Source organism: Phyllopteryx taeniolatus, chromosome 17 (genome assembly GCF_024500385.1).
Source record: "Phyllopteryx taeniolatus isolate TA_2022b chromosome 17, UOR_Ptae_1.2, whole genome shotgun sequence".
In the NCBI taxonomy this organism is placed as follows: domain Eukaryota; kingdom Metazoa; phylum Chordata; class Actinopteri; order Syngnathiformes; family Syngnathidae; genus Phyllopteryx; species Phyllopteryx taeniolatus.
In genome coordinates, this window is record NC_084518.1 from 10922984 (window position 1) to 10940405 (window position 17422).

General features: G+C 43.1%; 1 protein-coding gene across 1 annotated transcript; it reads right to left on the reverse strand.

Annotated features, from left to right (window-relative positions):
* Nucleotides 1-241: 241 nt before the first annotated feature.
* Nucleotides 242-17260, reverse strand: lipia (lipase, member Ia). The gene is made up of 11 exons (XM_061750771.1): nucleotides 17105-17260; nucleotides 16483-16568; nucleotides 8875-9245; nucleotides 8665-8773; nucleotides 7222-7323; nucleotides 7052-7141; nucleotides 6811-6978; nucleotides 6121-6210; nucleotides 1315-1423; nucleotides 740-913; nucleotides 242-648 (listed from the first exon to the last, which is right to left on the reverse strand). Exons 2-11 carry the CDS (start codon nucleotides 16556-16558, stop codon nucleotides 564-566), a joined length of 1374 nt encoding a protein of 457 aa, XP_061606755.1. The 5' UTR covers nucleotides 16559-16568; nucleotides 17105-17260; the 3' UTR covers nucleotides 242-563.
* Nucleotides 17261-17422: the final 162 nt, after the last annotated feature.

The window sequence follows — 17422 nt, forward strand, 5'->3', positions numbered from 1 at the left end:
CTGTGTCCAGTGAAACAGAGAAGATAAGAGCCAGTATTATATACGCACAAAAGAGTGATTGTTTTTTTAAAATCATAATATATACAGCTCATGTAGATGACTTATTTATTTTTTTTCCAAACGTGAGCAAAAATTGCTGTGAAATGAATTGTTTGTTGGTTGGCATGCGTTAAAGACAGAATATTGTAAAATTAAATTTGTTTTTATTATTTATCATCCAGCACAAACTCATCCACAAAAATAAATAATATATACTTTTATCTGGTCAGTTAATATACATGTATCCAGTTGTACAGCACTATAATATCAAAAAGTTATGGATGAAACATTACCTATATTTACATTCACTTTATGAACACAATACTGTTTGTTATATGTGAGATATCATTGTAAGGGTTTTTTATCTGATTGAGAACTAACTTAATTTTCAGTGGCATCAGATAAATTTAAATCACTCAGAAAAAGACAGACAGTACATTCGATGTAACACATTGTGTATGTCCTGGAGAGGCTCACAGGTGACTTTCAGAATAAATGGTGCAAGTTTGTCCTGTGATTTAGCTTCAGAAGTTGGACTCTTGGCAGGGAAGTGGGGTGAAGGAGACCTCTTTGCTTTCCTTGAGGACCAGGTCATAACGACACAGAGGCCTGAGTTGCACAGGTGAACAAACAAGTGTAGAGTAAGTCATTTGTAAGCTAAGAATGGAAAGCTATTAAATGGATAAATGAGTGGCTATACCTGTAGTGACGTTCCAGATGTGTGAGACGGATCCGGAGAACGCGCAGTTTGTATTTGGACTTGAAAACATTCCCAGTGGAGAACATGAGAGACATCTTGTTCACTGACTGGAGGTCAGTGTCAAACTGGGCAAACAACTTCGTCTCAGTGAACTTCTTGAACTGGGCAGCTTTACTGATATGTAAAACAGACACATGGAAGTGTGAAAATGAATGTGCAAATAATACATAATCACATGATTAAAGATGTTATTCCCAACCACTTTGCCATGGCAGATCATAAGGTGTGCTGCAGGAAGTGATCCAATTTCACTTAATTGATATGAAAATTATTTATTTGCAACAAATAGGGTATATTTGTTTATCTATCTTTGCGAACGGTATATAGTCACAAATAGAACAATTGAACACTCTTCCACCAGAGATCAGAAGGTACTTACTTAATCTGTATATCCACTTTCTTTTTTTTTTAATATATTTTTGTTTGGTGTGTTGCCATGATATTTGTTTCTAATTTAAAATGTACCTTTGCTCAATAAATGTTGGGAAACAGTGCATTGTGAAGTGAAGACTTACTGGTCAATCTTTGCCACAGCCTCCGTAGCATTCCCATGAAGTTTAACAGTGATATAGCCCCAGTGGTCGTCCTCATTCCAGATCACCACATCCAGTCTGTAATTTGCCACTGACAAATAACATTCACACTCATGCTTAAGATAAAATGACACTTCCTCGCTTAGTTTCACATTGGTGATTATTATGATAGTTAGTATTCTGTATAAAAAAACAATTGTATGTGGAAATTTAAGCAAAATAAGTTACTCTATGTATTTCATGTTTACATTGAAGGACCTATCTGTTACACTCCAAAACTAATTTTTTAATTACATTAAGTTTTTCTATTCAAGTTTAGTCGGTCAGTCTATTGCAAGATGCCCATTTAAGTACTTTACATATTCCATCCATTATTCTCACTAGGGTCACGGGCCCATTCCAACTATCTTCGGGCGAGAGGCGGGGTACACCCTGAACTGGTCGCCAGCCAATCGCAGGGCACATACAACCCCAATTCCAATGAAGTTGGGACGTTGTGTTAAACATAAATTAAAACAGAATACAATGATTTGCAAAAATCATGTTCAACCTATATTTAATTGAATACACTACAAAGACAAAATATTTAATGTTCAAACTGATAAACTTTGTTTTTAGCAAATAATCATTAACTTAGAATTTTATGGCTGCAACACGTTCCAAGAAATCTGGGACAGGTGGCAAAAAAGACAGAGAAAATTGAGGAATGCTCATCAAACACCTGTTTGGAACATCCCACAGGTGAACAGGCTAATTGGGAACAGGTGGGTGCCATGAATGGGTATAAAAGGAGCTTCCCTGAATTGCTCAGTCATTCACAAGCAAAGATGGGGCGAGGTTCACCTCTTTGTGAACAAGTGCGTGAGAAAATAGTCGAACAGTTTAAGGACAATGTTCCTAAACGTACAATTGCAAGGAATTTAGGGATTTCATCATCAACGGTCCATAATATGATCAAAAGGTTCAGAGAATCTGGAGAAATCACTGCATGTAAGCGGCAAGGCCGAAAACCAACATTGAATGCCTGTGACCTTCAAACCCTCAGGCGGCACTGCATCAAAAACCGACATCAATGTGTAAAGGATATCACCACATGGGCTCAGGAACACTTCAGAAAACCAATGTCAGTAAATACAGTTCGGCACTACATCCGTAAGTGCAACTTGAAACTTTACTATGCAAAGCAAAAGCCATTTATCAACAACACCCAGAAACGCCGCCGGCTTCTCTGGGCCCAAGCTCATCTAAGATGGACTGATGCAAAGTGGAAAAGTGTTCTGTGGTTGTGTGGACGTCGTGTCCTCCGGGCCAAAGAGGAAAAGAGAACCATTCGGACTGTTATGGACGCAAAGTTCAAAAGCCAGCATCTGCGATGGTATGGGGCTCTGTTAGTGCCAATGGCATGGGTAACTTACACATCTGTGAAGGCACCATTAATGCTGGAGGGTACATACAGGTTTTGGAGAAACATATGCTGCCATCCAAGCAACGTCTTTTTCATGGACGCCCTTGCTTATTTCAGCAAGACAATGCCGAACCACATTCTGCACGTGTTACAACAGCGTGGCTTTGTAGTAAAAGAGTGCGGGTACTAGACTGGCCTGCCTGCAGTCCTGACCTGTCACCCATTGAAAATGTGTGGCCCATTATGAAGCGTAAAATACGACAACGGAGACCCCGGACTATTGAACAGCTGAAGCTGTACATCAAGCAAGAATGGGAAAGAATTCCACCTACAAAGCTTCAACAATTAGTGTCCTCAGTTCCCAAACCTTTATTGAATGTTGTTAAAAGAAAAGGTGATGTAACAGTGGTAAACATGACCCTGTCCCAGGTTTTTTGGAACGTGTTGCAGCCATAAAATTCTAAGTTAATGATTATTTGCTAAAGACAATAAAGTTTATCAGTTTGAACATTAAATATCTTGTCTTTGTAGTGTATTCAATTAAATATAGGTCGAACATGATTTGCAAATCATTGCATTCTGTTTTTATTTATGTTTAACACAACGTCCCAACTTCATTGGAATTGGGGTTGTATAAACAAACAACCATTCGCACTCACATTCACACCTACGGGCAATTTAGAGTCTTCAATCAACCTACCATGCATGTTTTTGGGATGTGGTAGAAAACCGGGGTACCCGCAGAAATCCCATGCAGGCAGAGGGAGAACATGCAAACTCCACACAGGCGGGGCCAAGATTTGAACGGCGGTCCTCAGAACTGTGAGGCAGAGATGCTAACTAGCCATCCACCGTGCTGCCTACTTTATATATTGTTCCATTGAATTATTCTTATCAAATAAACTTTGTTTTATCGGTTTAAAATATAGTTCACTTCGAAATAATGCTTTTAATAATAATTTTTGGGGGTGTGTACCTTTATCAATAATATTACGTTATTACGTTACCAATGAAGCAAAGATGGAATTTCAAAGCTGTTTAGACCGCACAGACTGGAGTGTCTTTGAAAATTCAGCTGACAGCCTGGAGGAATATACGGACACTGTTACATCCTATATCAGTTTCTGTGAAGATCTGTGTGTACCAACAAAATCATTTTGCACATTCAACAACAACAACAAGCCGTGGTTCACTGCTAAACTTAAGCAGCTTCAACAAGCTAAGGAGGATGCATATCAGAGCGGGGACAGGGCCCTGTATAATCGAGCTAGAAACCAGCTGACTAAAGAAATTAACATTGCAAAGAGGAACTATGCAGCAAAGTTGGAAAAACAGTTTAGCGCAAACGACTCTAAATCAGTCTGGCATGCATTCCAATCGCTGACTAATTACAAGCGACGATCCCCCCAAGCTGAGAACAATAGCACACTAGCCAACGACTTGAATACCTTCTACTGCAGATTTGAAAAGGGCAGTTTCACAACCCACACCCACCCGCACCCCCGACCACAATCACACCTCTGACTTCTACGTTAACCATCCATGAACAGGATGTGAGACGCATCTTCAATCAACAAAAGATTAACAAAGTGGCAGGCCCAGACCATGTGTCCCCATCCTGCCTCAAAGTCTGCGCGGACCAGCTCGCTCCAGTCTTCACTCAGATCTTCAATAGATCTCTGGAAATGTGCGAAGTTCCATCCTGTTTCAAACGCTCCACCATCATTCCAGTCCCCAAGAAACCTGCAATCTCGGGTCCTTTGAACGTCTCGTGCTGGACCACCTCAAGAGTGTCACAGGTCCCCTGTTGGACCCCCTGCCGTTTGCCTACCAAGCGAACAGGTCTGCGGATGATGCAGTCAACATGGGACTGCACTTCATCCTAGAACACCTAGACAGTGCAGGGACCTACGCGAGGATCCTGTTCGTGGACTTCAGCTCAGCGTTCAACACCATCATCCCTGAACTCCTTTCATCCAAGCTTCTACAGCTCAGCATCTCACCTGCCATCTGCCAGTGGATTTACAGCTTTCTGACGGGCAGGACACAGCAGGTGAGGCTGGGGGAGGCCACCTCATCCACACGCAGCATCAGCACTGGGGCGCCCCAAGGTTGTGTCCTCTCTCCACTGCTCTTCTCTCTCTACACGAACGACTGCACCTCAGCGCACCCGACTGTCAAACTCCTGAAGTTTGCAGATGACACCACTGTCATCGGCCTCATCAAGGACGGTGACGAGTCTGCATATCGACAGGAAGCGGAGCGGCTGGAGCTGTGGTGCGGTCGACACAACCTGGAGCTGAACTCGCTCAAGACTGTAGCGATGATCGTGGACTTCAGGAGGCATCCTTCGCCAAAGCTGCCCCTCACGTTGTCCAGCTGCCTTGTGTCAACCGTCGAGACCTTCAAGTTCCTGGGAATTACAGTCTCTCAGGACCTGAAGTGGGCGACCAACATCAATTCCGTCCTCAAAAAGACCCAGCAGAGGATGTACTTCCTGCGACTTCTGAGAAAGCACGGCCTGCCACCGGAGCTGCTGAGACAGTTCTACACAGCGGTCATCGAATCAGTCCTGTGTTCTTCTATCACAGTCTGGTTTGGTGCTGCTCCAAAAAAGGACAAACTCCGACTGAAACGGACAATCAAAACTGCTGAAGGGATTGTCGGTACCCCCCTACCGACCATTGAGGACTTGCATGCTGCCAGAACTATGACAAGGACGTGCAAAATCCTCTCTGACCCTCCGCACCCCGGTCACCAGCTCTTCCAGCTCCTTCCCTCAGGTAGGCGCTACCGATCAATGCAAACTAGAACTAGTAGACATTCCAACAGCTTCTTCCGTCTTGCGATCAACTTCTTAAACACCTAACCTATAATTCCATTACAACATGCTGGCAATTTTTTTACTTGAGTTCGTTGTCACATTTCTGCTCCATTTGCACACTGATTGAGGAGTATCTGTAACATTTGCACAACCAACATTGTCCCAGATTATCGCACTACTCGTCACTTTAAACGGCATACACTCCTTGAAGTCTCAGCGCCCTTTGCACAATGGTCATTGCGCCGGACTATTGCAATATTAGTCATTCGAACTGCTCTAAGTGCTAGAGGACTCTGCATCTTTTTGCACAATTGTCCAAAAAAAAAAAAAAAAAAAATGTACCGGCATTACCAGATAACTAGCAACCCTTTACTGCTCAGTGACTGTTTTTTTTTTTTTGTCAATGTCTTTCTGTCCCCAAAGTGTTCTCTGTCAATTGACTGTCTGTTGTCATACTAGAGCGGCTCCAACTACCGGAGACAAATTCCTTGTGTGTTCTTGGACGTACTTGGCAAATAAAGATGATTCTGATTCTGATTCTGATTCTCATCATACTTACTGCAGAATGGAGCCTTTTCATTTGTAATGAAGAAAGTTTTGGATTGGCCCAACTCCAACAAAATGGGTCTCCACTTGTCGATGTCATAACCTGGATTGGAGAGAAACATCAATGAATATCCTCTAACTTTTAGTAACAACAATAATCATAATATAAATATTCTCTAATACACACATTTCCATGAACCATATTATCAATGTTCAAGACCTTGTTCAGTCATGTTCAGTACTGTTTTCCATAGGCTATATACTGTAGTTACAAACCTACTAATTTCACACTTGCAACAAAGTAAATATTCATTTGAGACTTCATCAAGATTTGTAAGTTAACAACATTCAATATTTTTACTTTCGTGGGTAAAGTTTGCACTTAATTAAAACTGCACTGCATCACAATGTCAAGAGAGAATGAGAGTCGTTCCCAATCTTATGGTTACTCTTTTAAGCTACATGAGAGGGTCAAAATGTTAAAAACATCTCGAAGTATGATGCAGTTCAGTTTTAAATCACAACAATCACTCCAAACACAAAAATAGACATATTCTTAACCTGATAATTCTCTGTCTATAAAAAAAGATCATATTTATTTTTGGAAATGCAGAATCGATTAATACAGTATTATAGTGGCTCTCATGAGATTGTTCAGGTGTACTTAATAGTAGAAAAAACATGGTAATAATAGAGTATGTACCCAACACAGGGCATCCAGCGTCACCAAACTGCTCACAGCTTGTGCACTTGCCATCCCGGAAGTCCTTGTAGGAGGCGCATGGGAAGGCCCTGCTGGTGCAAGTGTGATTCAAGGACTCACAGTAGAGGTACACAGATCTCTGGTGGTCACATTTAAAGTAGGACATTCCTACACAAGAGGTAGAAAGTCAACTGTTATTCATACATTTGTACAAAATCATAAATACTTTAAATGAAGGTACCTGAGAAGATGGTTTTAGGGCAGCCAGGCTGATCTGTTCCTCCATTGGCGTAAAAATCTATGTGACCTAGAGCTTCTCTGTAGCCCAGGGCTGGAAAATCACAAGCAGATTAAAGCACTCTACAAGATTTATGTTATTAGATCAATTCATGTATTTTTATTTTTTTTTACCATCTATGTCCGTGTGCAAAGCATCCACAAACTGGGCATCTGTGGGATCCAGGCGGTTCTCTGGGGTAGCGCCAGTGAACTCAGGCCCGGCAGGATCCAGAGCTGTAATAATGCAGAAAGTGTCAACAATTGTGACTTGGACTGTATGATTCTTGCTTTGGCTGCAAGAAATTTGATGTTCAAATCCCCAACAAGCCCGTCATTTTGGGGGCAGCACAACGTGCAAAAGTACCCTGTGACCAAAGATCCCTGAGTGACAGTTGGAGTCCCTCTTGTTTCTACAGTTCAAGTGCCTTTGTGTTTGCTATGTTCAATATTGTGATGAGTTAGGGATTTATGGGGCAAGGAGCCATAGTTGGTTACTTGAGTTTGTGTGTTATGAGTTCTCTTGGTCAACGCCACTTTGTTTGACGGGTTCTACTGTGGCGATTTCTATATTGAAAAGTTCTGTCAGTAATCAGGCCAGGCCTGGCTGATGACATGCAGTATACTGGTGCATCACAATGAATTATAATTGAAAGACAACTGTGAAAAACAACTTATTTCAGTAGCTTATTTAAAAAAGTGTAACTCATAGTCTATATTATACATATTATACACTACACAAAGTGAACTATTAGATTGATTTTTTATTCTTTATTTATTTATGATATGATGAACAAAAAGGAACAATCCAAATGATTTGAAATGAAGGAAACAGGTAGAAATTGGCCTTCTCAAAAGTATTTTGTGTTTCATTAAGGTGTGCCCAAAAATACGAGTAAACATACAGGAAATGAGGCTTTTCAACAATATTCAAATTGATTGAGATTTACTCATATGTAGCTTTCAAAATAATGCTGTTTATGATTTATTTATTAAGGGAGCAATTACTTTTATTCACATAGTGCCAGATATGATAGTTAATTAATGCAATCATAGTTTAAAACATGTTTTTGCTTTTTCATTTTCCACTGCAGTGGAATTAAATAAAAGTAACATGACACAATTTTGTTCAAAATCAGTTAATTTCCAAGTACTCTACAGCGTTCCCGTTACATGTGCCATGTAAAGGGTTAAATGCAGAAGGAAAGTAGAGTCGTAAAGTGTGTGGATCATTCAATCTGAATCAAGATTAAAAAAAAATGGAAATTAGGAGTGCTTTATGAGAAAGGCCAGTCCATAATGAATGCATGTACATCATAATAAAAATGATTTTAATTGTACTAGTTGAAGTTCAGGCGGCACGGTGGCCCGACTGGTTAGAGTGTCTGCCACACATTTCTGAGGACTGGGGTTCAATCCCGGGCCCCGCCTGTGTGGAGTTTGCATGTTCTCCCCGTGCCTGCGTGGGTTTTCTCCGGGCAGAAAATTTTCTGCAGTTTTCTCAGAAAATGGATGGATGGATGGATAGTTGAAGTTCAGATGTTAAAAAATGTGAATGAGTGATTGAAAGTGTTTTACCTGTAATTCTTCCAATTGTACCATTCAGGTTAGCGCCCACAAAACCTGAAATGTGAGCGCCAAGACTGATTCCGATCATGTGGATGTCACTCAGAGAGGTACCGTGCTCCTGTAATGACCATCGATTAGATTCCAAAAAAGGCCTTGTCTTTTCTAAGTCAGACTACACTTTGTATACGTTGTAAGTCATGTGTGAAATCCTAATGGTACCTTCATCAATTTAAGGAAGGCAGTGAGGTTTTCTCCGGCCTTGTGCGTGTTCTCTACCGCTTTGAAATAATTCACATTAGCAGCTCCGCGGTTCCAGTCTACTAATATGACATTAATGTCTTTTCTGGCCAGAAGCAGGTCTGTGATCCGGTGAGCCCAGACGGGGGGAGTGCCCGTGGGCCGATACCCGTGGATGATAAAGGTAGTGGGTCGAGACAGGTTGAAGTGAGGGTCGGCCGAGAAGTTGGTGTGAGAGAGAAGCGAGCCGCAGTGTTTTGTGTCTCTGGTGAACAGCAGCAACCTTATCCTGAGGCTGGTGCCAATGATCGCATGAGCCAACTCTAAATCTGTTAAGTCGGCACATCCCTTAGCTGGTGGAGAAAAGAAGACAATTGTGAGGAAGAAGACATATTTAGATGGAGAGGGCATGATACAGTCATTGGACACAAAATTAGGTCCACCTTCACATGTTGCATTTTATTAGGGTAACACACTATTTTCTAATGTGCTCATCATATAGTACACAACAAAAATAATTTGACTTTCGCTATACACTTTTTAAGTGTCAGCCACAGCAACGTGCATCAACAAAACTGCTCTAATTTGTTTCCTTTTGTGCAACATGCAAGTCTGACTCTTTATTGCTAGGCAGATTTAACAGGCCTTAATTATAATTGCTCTATTGGCCAATGGGGGAAAAAAAATCACATTTAGTCATGTCCATTTATCACAAAGTTGCCAACACGGTCTAAATAGAATTTAGTCAGAAATAAAGCACCAAGATTACTACAGCAAAAATTATACTGATTTTATCCTAATCACAGTGCATTATTTTTTTGTGGGAAATCCTACTAAATTCTTGTGAGATCATGGTTTGTTTGGGGTGGTATTGCGTACATGGTGACATGCAAATAATCCAGAACTGTCACAATAACAGCCCTTGGGTTAATTCAATAATCTCCGACCTTCTTAATCAAAGCAAAAATAAAAATGTTGTTTGTTGAGCAGTGCGGAATCATGGGAGCTTGTGTCCTTACTGGTAAACACAACCACAGAGGAATCAGATGAGAATCGTCATGTGGACAAGTGGCATGCACACGATACTAACATCATGTTTATAATAACCACAACATTTGAACATCAATACATTTAGACGGCCACAAGACACTATGTTTTTAAATCAAAGATGAGAACTAATCCATTATAGTTTGTTTTTATAGTAAGTTTTTCTTATCATCAAAATCAGAGCGTAGCAAACATTATTTATAAATGTTTTTGTTTTGATTTAAGTTTTCAAAAGAAAATGACAAAGCACACCTAAATAGCGCTAATGTTAGTGTAACTGTTTACTACATAATAGAGAATTAAATACGATACTGTTATTGGCATTCCTGGAGTTAAAGCATACGCACAAACGGCTATTTCAACACATTACAGTCCGCTTCCCTTTTGAAATGGATTTCACAGCTGCCGTCGAATTACGTTGCACAATCACACTTTATTTCTAGCAATTCTTGATGCATTAGTTTGATGTCAATGTTTGGAATGGTTTGAAGTGAGAAAAACAAAACCTACTTGTGTGCATGAAGTGAATAGTTGAAATGATTTGCAACGGTTTTTTTTAAAATTCCCATTCTATTATTATGCTGCATTGAAACTTTGTTCTGAGCCTCACTTATGCTGTCAAATGTTACTGTATTACATGTTGTGTATAAGTGCAAAATGAGGCATTCAGGGGCCAGATAAGTTACAAAAAAAGCCACCATTGTCCATTTTGGAAGGTGTAAAGTGGAGGCATGATGTTACTTCATTATTCACTTTACTGTTCCTTTCACTAGTCCCTTGAGGAAAATTACAATTGTGACAGAGGTCAGATTATATGCAATATAATACAGAGATAAACTAGACGCATACTGTATATTAATTCCAATTAAGTTGGGACGTTGTGTTAAACAAATAAAAACAGAATACAATGATTTGCAAATAATGATTAATGTTCAAACTGATAAACTTTATTGTTTTTAGCAAATAATCATAAAGTTAGAATTTTATGGCTGCAACATGTTCCAAAAAAGCTGGGACAGTGTCATGTTTACCACTCACTGTGTTACATCACCTTTTCTTTTAACAACATTCAATAAACTGAGGACACTAATTGTTGAAGCTTTGTAGGTGGAATTATTTCCCAATCTTGCTTGATGTACAGCTTTACCTGTTCAAAAGTGCGGGGTGTCCGTTGTCGTATTTTATGCTTCATAATGCGCCACACATTTTCAATGGGAGACAGGTCGGAAGTGCAGGCAGGCTAGTCAAGTACCTGCACTATTTTACTACGAAGCCACGCTGTTGTAACGTGCAGAATGTAGTTTGGCATTGTCTTGCTGAAATAAGATGTTGCTTGGATGGCAGCATATGTTTCTCCAAAACCTGTATGTACCTTTCAGCATTAATGGTGCCTTCACAGATGTGTAAGTTACCCATGCCATTGGCACTAACACAGCCCCATACCATCACAGATGCTGGCTTTTGAACTTTGCGTCCATAACAGTCCGGATGGTTCGTTTCATCTTTGGCCCGGAGGACACAATGTCCGCAATTTCCAAAAACAATTTGAAATGTGGACTCGTCGGACCACAGAACACTTTTCCACTTTGCATCAGTCCATCTTAGATGAGCTCGGGCCCAGAGAAGCCGGCAGTGTTTCTGGGTGTTGTTGATTAATGGCTTTTGCTTTGCATAGTAGAGTTTCAAATTGCACTTATGGATGTAGCGCCGAACTGTATCTACTGATATTGGTTTTCTGAAGTGTTCCTGAGCCCATGTGGTGATATCCTTTACACATTGATGTCGGTTTTTGTTGCAGGGCCGCCTGAGAGATCGAAGGTCACGGGCATTCAATGTTGGTTTTCGGCCTTGCCGCTTACATGCAGTAATTTCTCCAGATTCTCTGAACCTTTTGAGGATATTATGGACCATAGATGATGAAATCCCTAAATTCCTTGCAATTGTACATTGAGGAACATTGTCCTTAAACTGTTCGACTATTTTCTCACGCACTTGTTCACAAAGAGGTGAACCTCACCCCATCTTTGCTTGTGAATGACTGAGCAATTCCCCTCCTGGAAGTCGTCACCTTATCTTGGTGGAGGGGTTTGTTTGTCCCAGTGATCTGAGGAGCTAAGTTGTCTGGGGCTTCACGCCCCTGGTAGGGTCACCCATGGCAAACAGGTCCTTGGTGAGGGACCAGACAAAGCACGGCTCAAAGACTCCTATGATGAAAAATATAAGTGGATTGAGGTTTCCCTTGCCTGGACGCGGGTCACCGTGGCCCCCCTCTGGAGCCAGGCCTGGAGGTGGGGCTCGAAGGCGAGCGCCTGGTGGCTGGGCCTGCACCCATGGGGCCTTGGCGATCCGAAGCTGGCTCTAGGGACGTGGAATGTCACCTCTCTGGCAGGGAAGGAGCCCGAGCTGGTGTGTGAGGTCGAAAAGTTCCGACTAGATATAGTCGGACTTGCTTTCACCCACAGCTTGGGTCTGGTACCAGTCCTCTCAAGAGGGGTTGGACTCTCTTCCACTCTGGAGTTGCCCACGGTGAGAGGCGCCGAGCAGGTGCGGGTATACTTATTGCCCCCCGGCTCGGCGCCAGTACGTTGGGGTTCACCCCGGTGGACGAGAGGGTAGCCGCCCTCCGCCTTCGGGTGGGGGGACGGGTCCTGACTGTTGTTTGTGCCTATGCACCAAACAGCAGTTCAGAGTACCCACCCTTTTTGCAGTCCTTGGAGGGGGTGCTGGAGACTCCATCGTTCTGCTGGGGGACTTCAATGCTCACGTGGGCAATGACACTGAGACCTGGAAGGGCGTGATTTGGAGGCACGCCCCCCCCCCCCAACCCCCCCCCCCCCCCCCCCCCCCCTCCCCGATCAGAACCTGAGCGGTATTCTGTTATTGGACTTCTGTGCTCATCACAAATTGTCCATAACGAACACCATGTTCAAGCATAAGGGACACCCTGGGTCGCCGTTTGATGATCGACTTTGTGGTCGTGTCATCGGACTTGCGGCCGCATGTCTTGGACACTCGGGTGAAGAGAGGGGTGGGTGGAGCTGTCAAGTGATCACCACCTGGTGGTGAGTTGGCTCCGATGGTGGGGAAAGATGCCGGTCCAACGTGGCAGGCCCAAACATATTGTGAGGGTCTGCTGGGAACGTCTGGCAGAATCCCCTGTCAGAAGGAGTTTCAACTCCCACCTCCGACAGAACTTTGCTCATGTTCCGGGGGGGGGGGGGGCAGGGGACATCGAGTCCGAGTGGACCATGTTCCGCGCCTCCATTGCTGAGGTGGCCGACTGGAGCTGTGGCCGTAAGGTTGTCAGTGCCTGTCGTGGCGGCAATCCCCGAACCCGTTGGTTGACACCAACGGCGAGGGATGCCGTCGAGCTGAAAAAGGAGTCCTATCGGGCCTTTTTGGCCTGTGGGACTCCTGAGACAGCTGATGGGTACCGGCTGGCCAAGCAGAATGCAGCTTTGGTGGTCGCTGAAGCAAAAACTCGGGTTTGGGAGGAGTTTGGTGAGGCCTTGGAGAAAGACTTCTGGACGCCTTTGTATAGTGGGGATGGGGCGCTGCTGACCTCTACTCGGGACGTTGTGAGTCAGTGGGGAGAATACTTCGAAGACCTCCTCATTTCCACCGACACACCTTCCCATGAAGAAGCAGAGTCTGGGTTCTCTGAGGCTATCTCTGGGGTTGAGGTCACTGAGGTGGTTAAAAAGCTTCTCGGCGGCAAGGCCCCGGAGGTGGATGAGATTTTCCCGGAGTTCCTAAAGGCTCTGGATGTTGTGGGGCTGTCCTGGTTGACACGCCTCTGCAACATCGCGTGGACATCGGGGACACTGCCTCTGGATTGGCAGACTGAGGTGGTGGTCCCCCTTTTTAAGAAGGGTTTATTCCAACTACAGGGGCATCACACTCCTCAGCCTCCCTGGTAAGGTCTATTCAGGGATGCTGGAGAGGAGGGTCTGTTGGGAAGTCGAATCTCAGATTCAGGAGGAGCAATGTGGTTTTCGTCATGGCCGTGGAACAGTGGACCAGCTCTACATCCTCGGCAGTGTCCTCGAGGGTGCATGGGAGTTTGCTCAACCAGTCTACATGTGTTTTGTGGACTTGGAGAAGTTCCTCGGGGAGTCCTGTTGGGGGTGCATCGGGAGCATGGGGTACCGAACCCCCTGATACGGGCTGTTCAGTCCCTGTACGACCGGAGTCAAAGTTTGGTCCACATACCCGGCAGTAAGTCGGACTCGTTTCCGGTGAGGGTTGGACTCCGCCAAGGCTGCCCTTTGTCACCGATTCTGTTCATAACTTTTATGGACAGAATTTCTAGGCGCAGCTGAGGCTTAGAGGGGGTCCGGTTTGGTGGCCTCAGTATTGCATCTCTGCTTTTTGCAGATCATGTGGTTCTATTAGCTTCATCAGGCCGTGATCTCCAACTCTCACTGGAGCAGTTCGCAGCCGAGTGAGAAGCGGCTGGGATGAGAATCAGCACCTCCAAATCTGAACCCATGGTCCTCAGTCGGAAAAGGGTGGCGTGTCCTCTCCAGGTCGGGGATGAGATCCTGCCCCAAGTGGAGGAGTTCAAGTATCTTGGGGTCTTGTTCACAAGTGAGGGAAGAATGGAACAGGAGATCGACAGGCGGATCGGTGCAGCGTCTGCAGTGATGCAGACTTTGTATCTGTCCGTTGTGGTAAAGAAGGACCTAAGCCGAAAGGCGAAGCTCTCAATTTACCGGTCGATCTACATTCCTACCCTCACGAGCTGGGGGTTGTGACCGAAAGAACAAGATCCCGGATACAAGCGGCCGAAATGAGTTTCCTCCACAGGGTGTCCGGGCTCTCCCTTAGAGATAGGGTGAGAAGCTCGGTCATCCGGGAGGATCTCAGAGTAGAGCCACTGCTCCTCTACATCGAGAGGAACCAGATGAGGTGACTGGGGCATCTGATTCGGATGCCTCCCGGACACCTACCTGGTGAGGTGTTCCGGGCACGTCCCACCAGGAGGAAACCCCGGGGACGACCGAGGACACGCATGAGAGACTACGTCTTCCGGCTGGCCTGCGAACGCCTCGGGATCCCCCCGGAAGAGCTGGATGAAGTGGCTGGGGAGAGGGAAGTCTGGGCGTCCCTGCTAAAGCTACTGCCCCCGCAACCCGACCTCGGATAAGCGGTAGAAAATGGATGGATGAATGGATGGATGACTGAGCAATTCAGGGAAGCTCCTTTTATACCCAATCATGGCACCCACCTGTTCCCAATTATCCTGTTCACCTGTGGGATGATCCAAACAGGTGTTTGATGAGCATTCCTCAACTTTCTCAGTCTTTTTTGCCACCTGTCCCAGCTTTTTTGGAACGTGTTGCAGCCATAAAATTCCAAGTTAATGATTATTTGCTAGAAACAATAAAGTTTATCAGTTTGAACATTAAATATATTGTCTTTGTAGTGTATTCAATTAAATATAGGTCGAACATGATTTGCAAATCATTGTATTCTGTTTTTATTTATGTTTAACACAATGTCCCAACTTCATTGGAAGTGGGGTTGTAATAGCGATGCACCAATACCGCATTTTTTCCCACTGACTCCTATTTGAGTGCTCACCGCTACTTGATAATGCCATTATGTTTTGCAATTGCCAAACGGCTCACCTAAGTGGAGTACATCATTCATTTTGCAGAGAATAATTTGGAGTTGGCTGAAAGTATTGTCATCTATGTTTTCCTTTAAGTATCTCCACACGGCTGACATGGCTTCTTCTCCACCTACCCGGTGAAGTGGTATCGGTGTTTTAGTATCGCAGCATTATTTGGAGTACAAATACAGGCATTCAGTATCGGTACCGATACTGGTATCGGTACGGTGCATCCCTAATATTAAGACGCTAAAATAGAAGAGGGTGCACCTAGTGACAGCGTAAAATAAAATAATAAATAAATAATGAAAAAAGTAAAACAATTAAAAAATATATTTAAAAAGTTAAAATATTATTTACAATCTAATAATTTAGTTATGTGATACAGTTAGGCTAATAAAAAACTGGGAGTCATAGTTATGATAATCATCAGCATTATGGGAGTATGATAGGAATGATACAAAAGAACAATGAAAGACATCAGTTATACTAATATAAAAGCTATTAACATAAAACACAATTCTAAAACAAATATGAATACATTAAAATACAAGGGTTATTATTTTTATTTATTCTTTGGATAGTATGTGTGTTGCAGATGGTAAGGATGGTAAAAATGTGGATCAGTCCAGTTCACTGATACAATTTAAATACCATGGCCATTCAGTATGTATTGCACAACACTCATGAAACTACCTGATGTATTGCAACACTGTTGCATACATCAGAAGTCATCTGAAAGGGGGGGACGAATGAGAGACAGTTTTTTTCCTCCGCAAACCTTATCTAAGTGTCTCAGTGATGCTTTCACTTCCTCGTATGTTCTCTGACCCTCTTTTCCCATATGCAGTATTCATACTTTAACTCTCAAAATGTGTGGACACATACTGTACAATAACAATGTTTAAGCCTGCACTGGGCCTTACCTTTGCATATATTAACAGTTATTGCCAAGAGAAGTGTCAGGTTTTGCCACAGGGACATGCTTGAGGCCAGCCACATGCAAATTAATCTGGAATTTAAAACAGGATTTGGAGTCAAGTCAGCTGTTTCATTGCAAATTACATCACAAACAATCTAAACATGAACACATGCTGAACATCACTTCACACTGCATCATAGCTAGGAGATTACAGGTTTTTCAAGTGTAGGTTTTTTTATTTTTTTATTTAATTTTTTCCTACTACAGTACTCTTATTTTTTTTCCTTTAACCGCTTGTATTCTGCCCCATAAAACAGCAGTTTCAGTTGTAAACATTCCTTCCTTGGCAGCAGGCCAGTTTATAGTTACTCATCTACTGACCTTCCTATGTTAGCACACAGGATATGCATGAAAAACTTTTTTTTCATTGTCAGTATCACAAAGCCTGGCATTTTTTTAATTTATTTTACTAAGCAGTGATCTCATGTGACTTTAATTAGGTGGTGATAAGAAGAACTCAATCTCTGACTTGGTTCTTGACATGTTTTACACAGTTAGGCATTACTAGTTAGAATAAAAGACTGGAATTGAGTGTACAATCTCAGAATCTATTTAATTAGTCTTACCTTAGTTGTAGGGAAGAAGTCCCTGCCCTATTGTGTCCAAGATTTAAAATCTCGAAGAGGCTATCCTGTGTTTTTATCCCTACATGTTGAGGCACTGTTCACTTCAGGAAGTCAGAGGAGTGAGAGATACACGTCCCGCCTGCTTTCGCTCACCAGGATGGCCACACCCCTTGCTCCAGGTCGTGTTTGCAGGTGTAACATTCTTTTCAACTTACCCTTGGTATGTGTACTGTGCATCCATTGACCCGCTTATCAGCATGGTTTCTCACTGGAATTAATGCGCTCAGAAATTGTGAGTGAAATTGACAAGCCAAAATG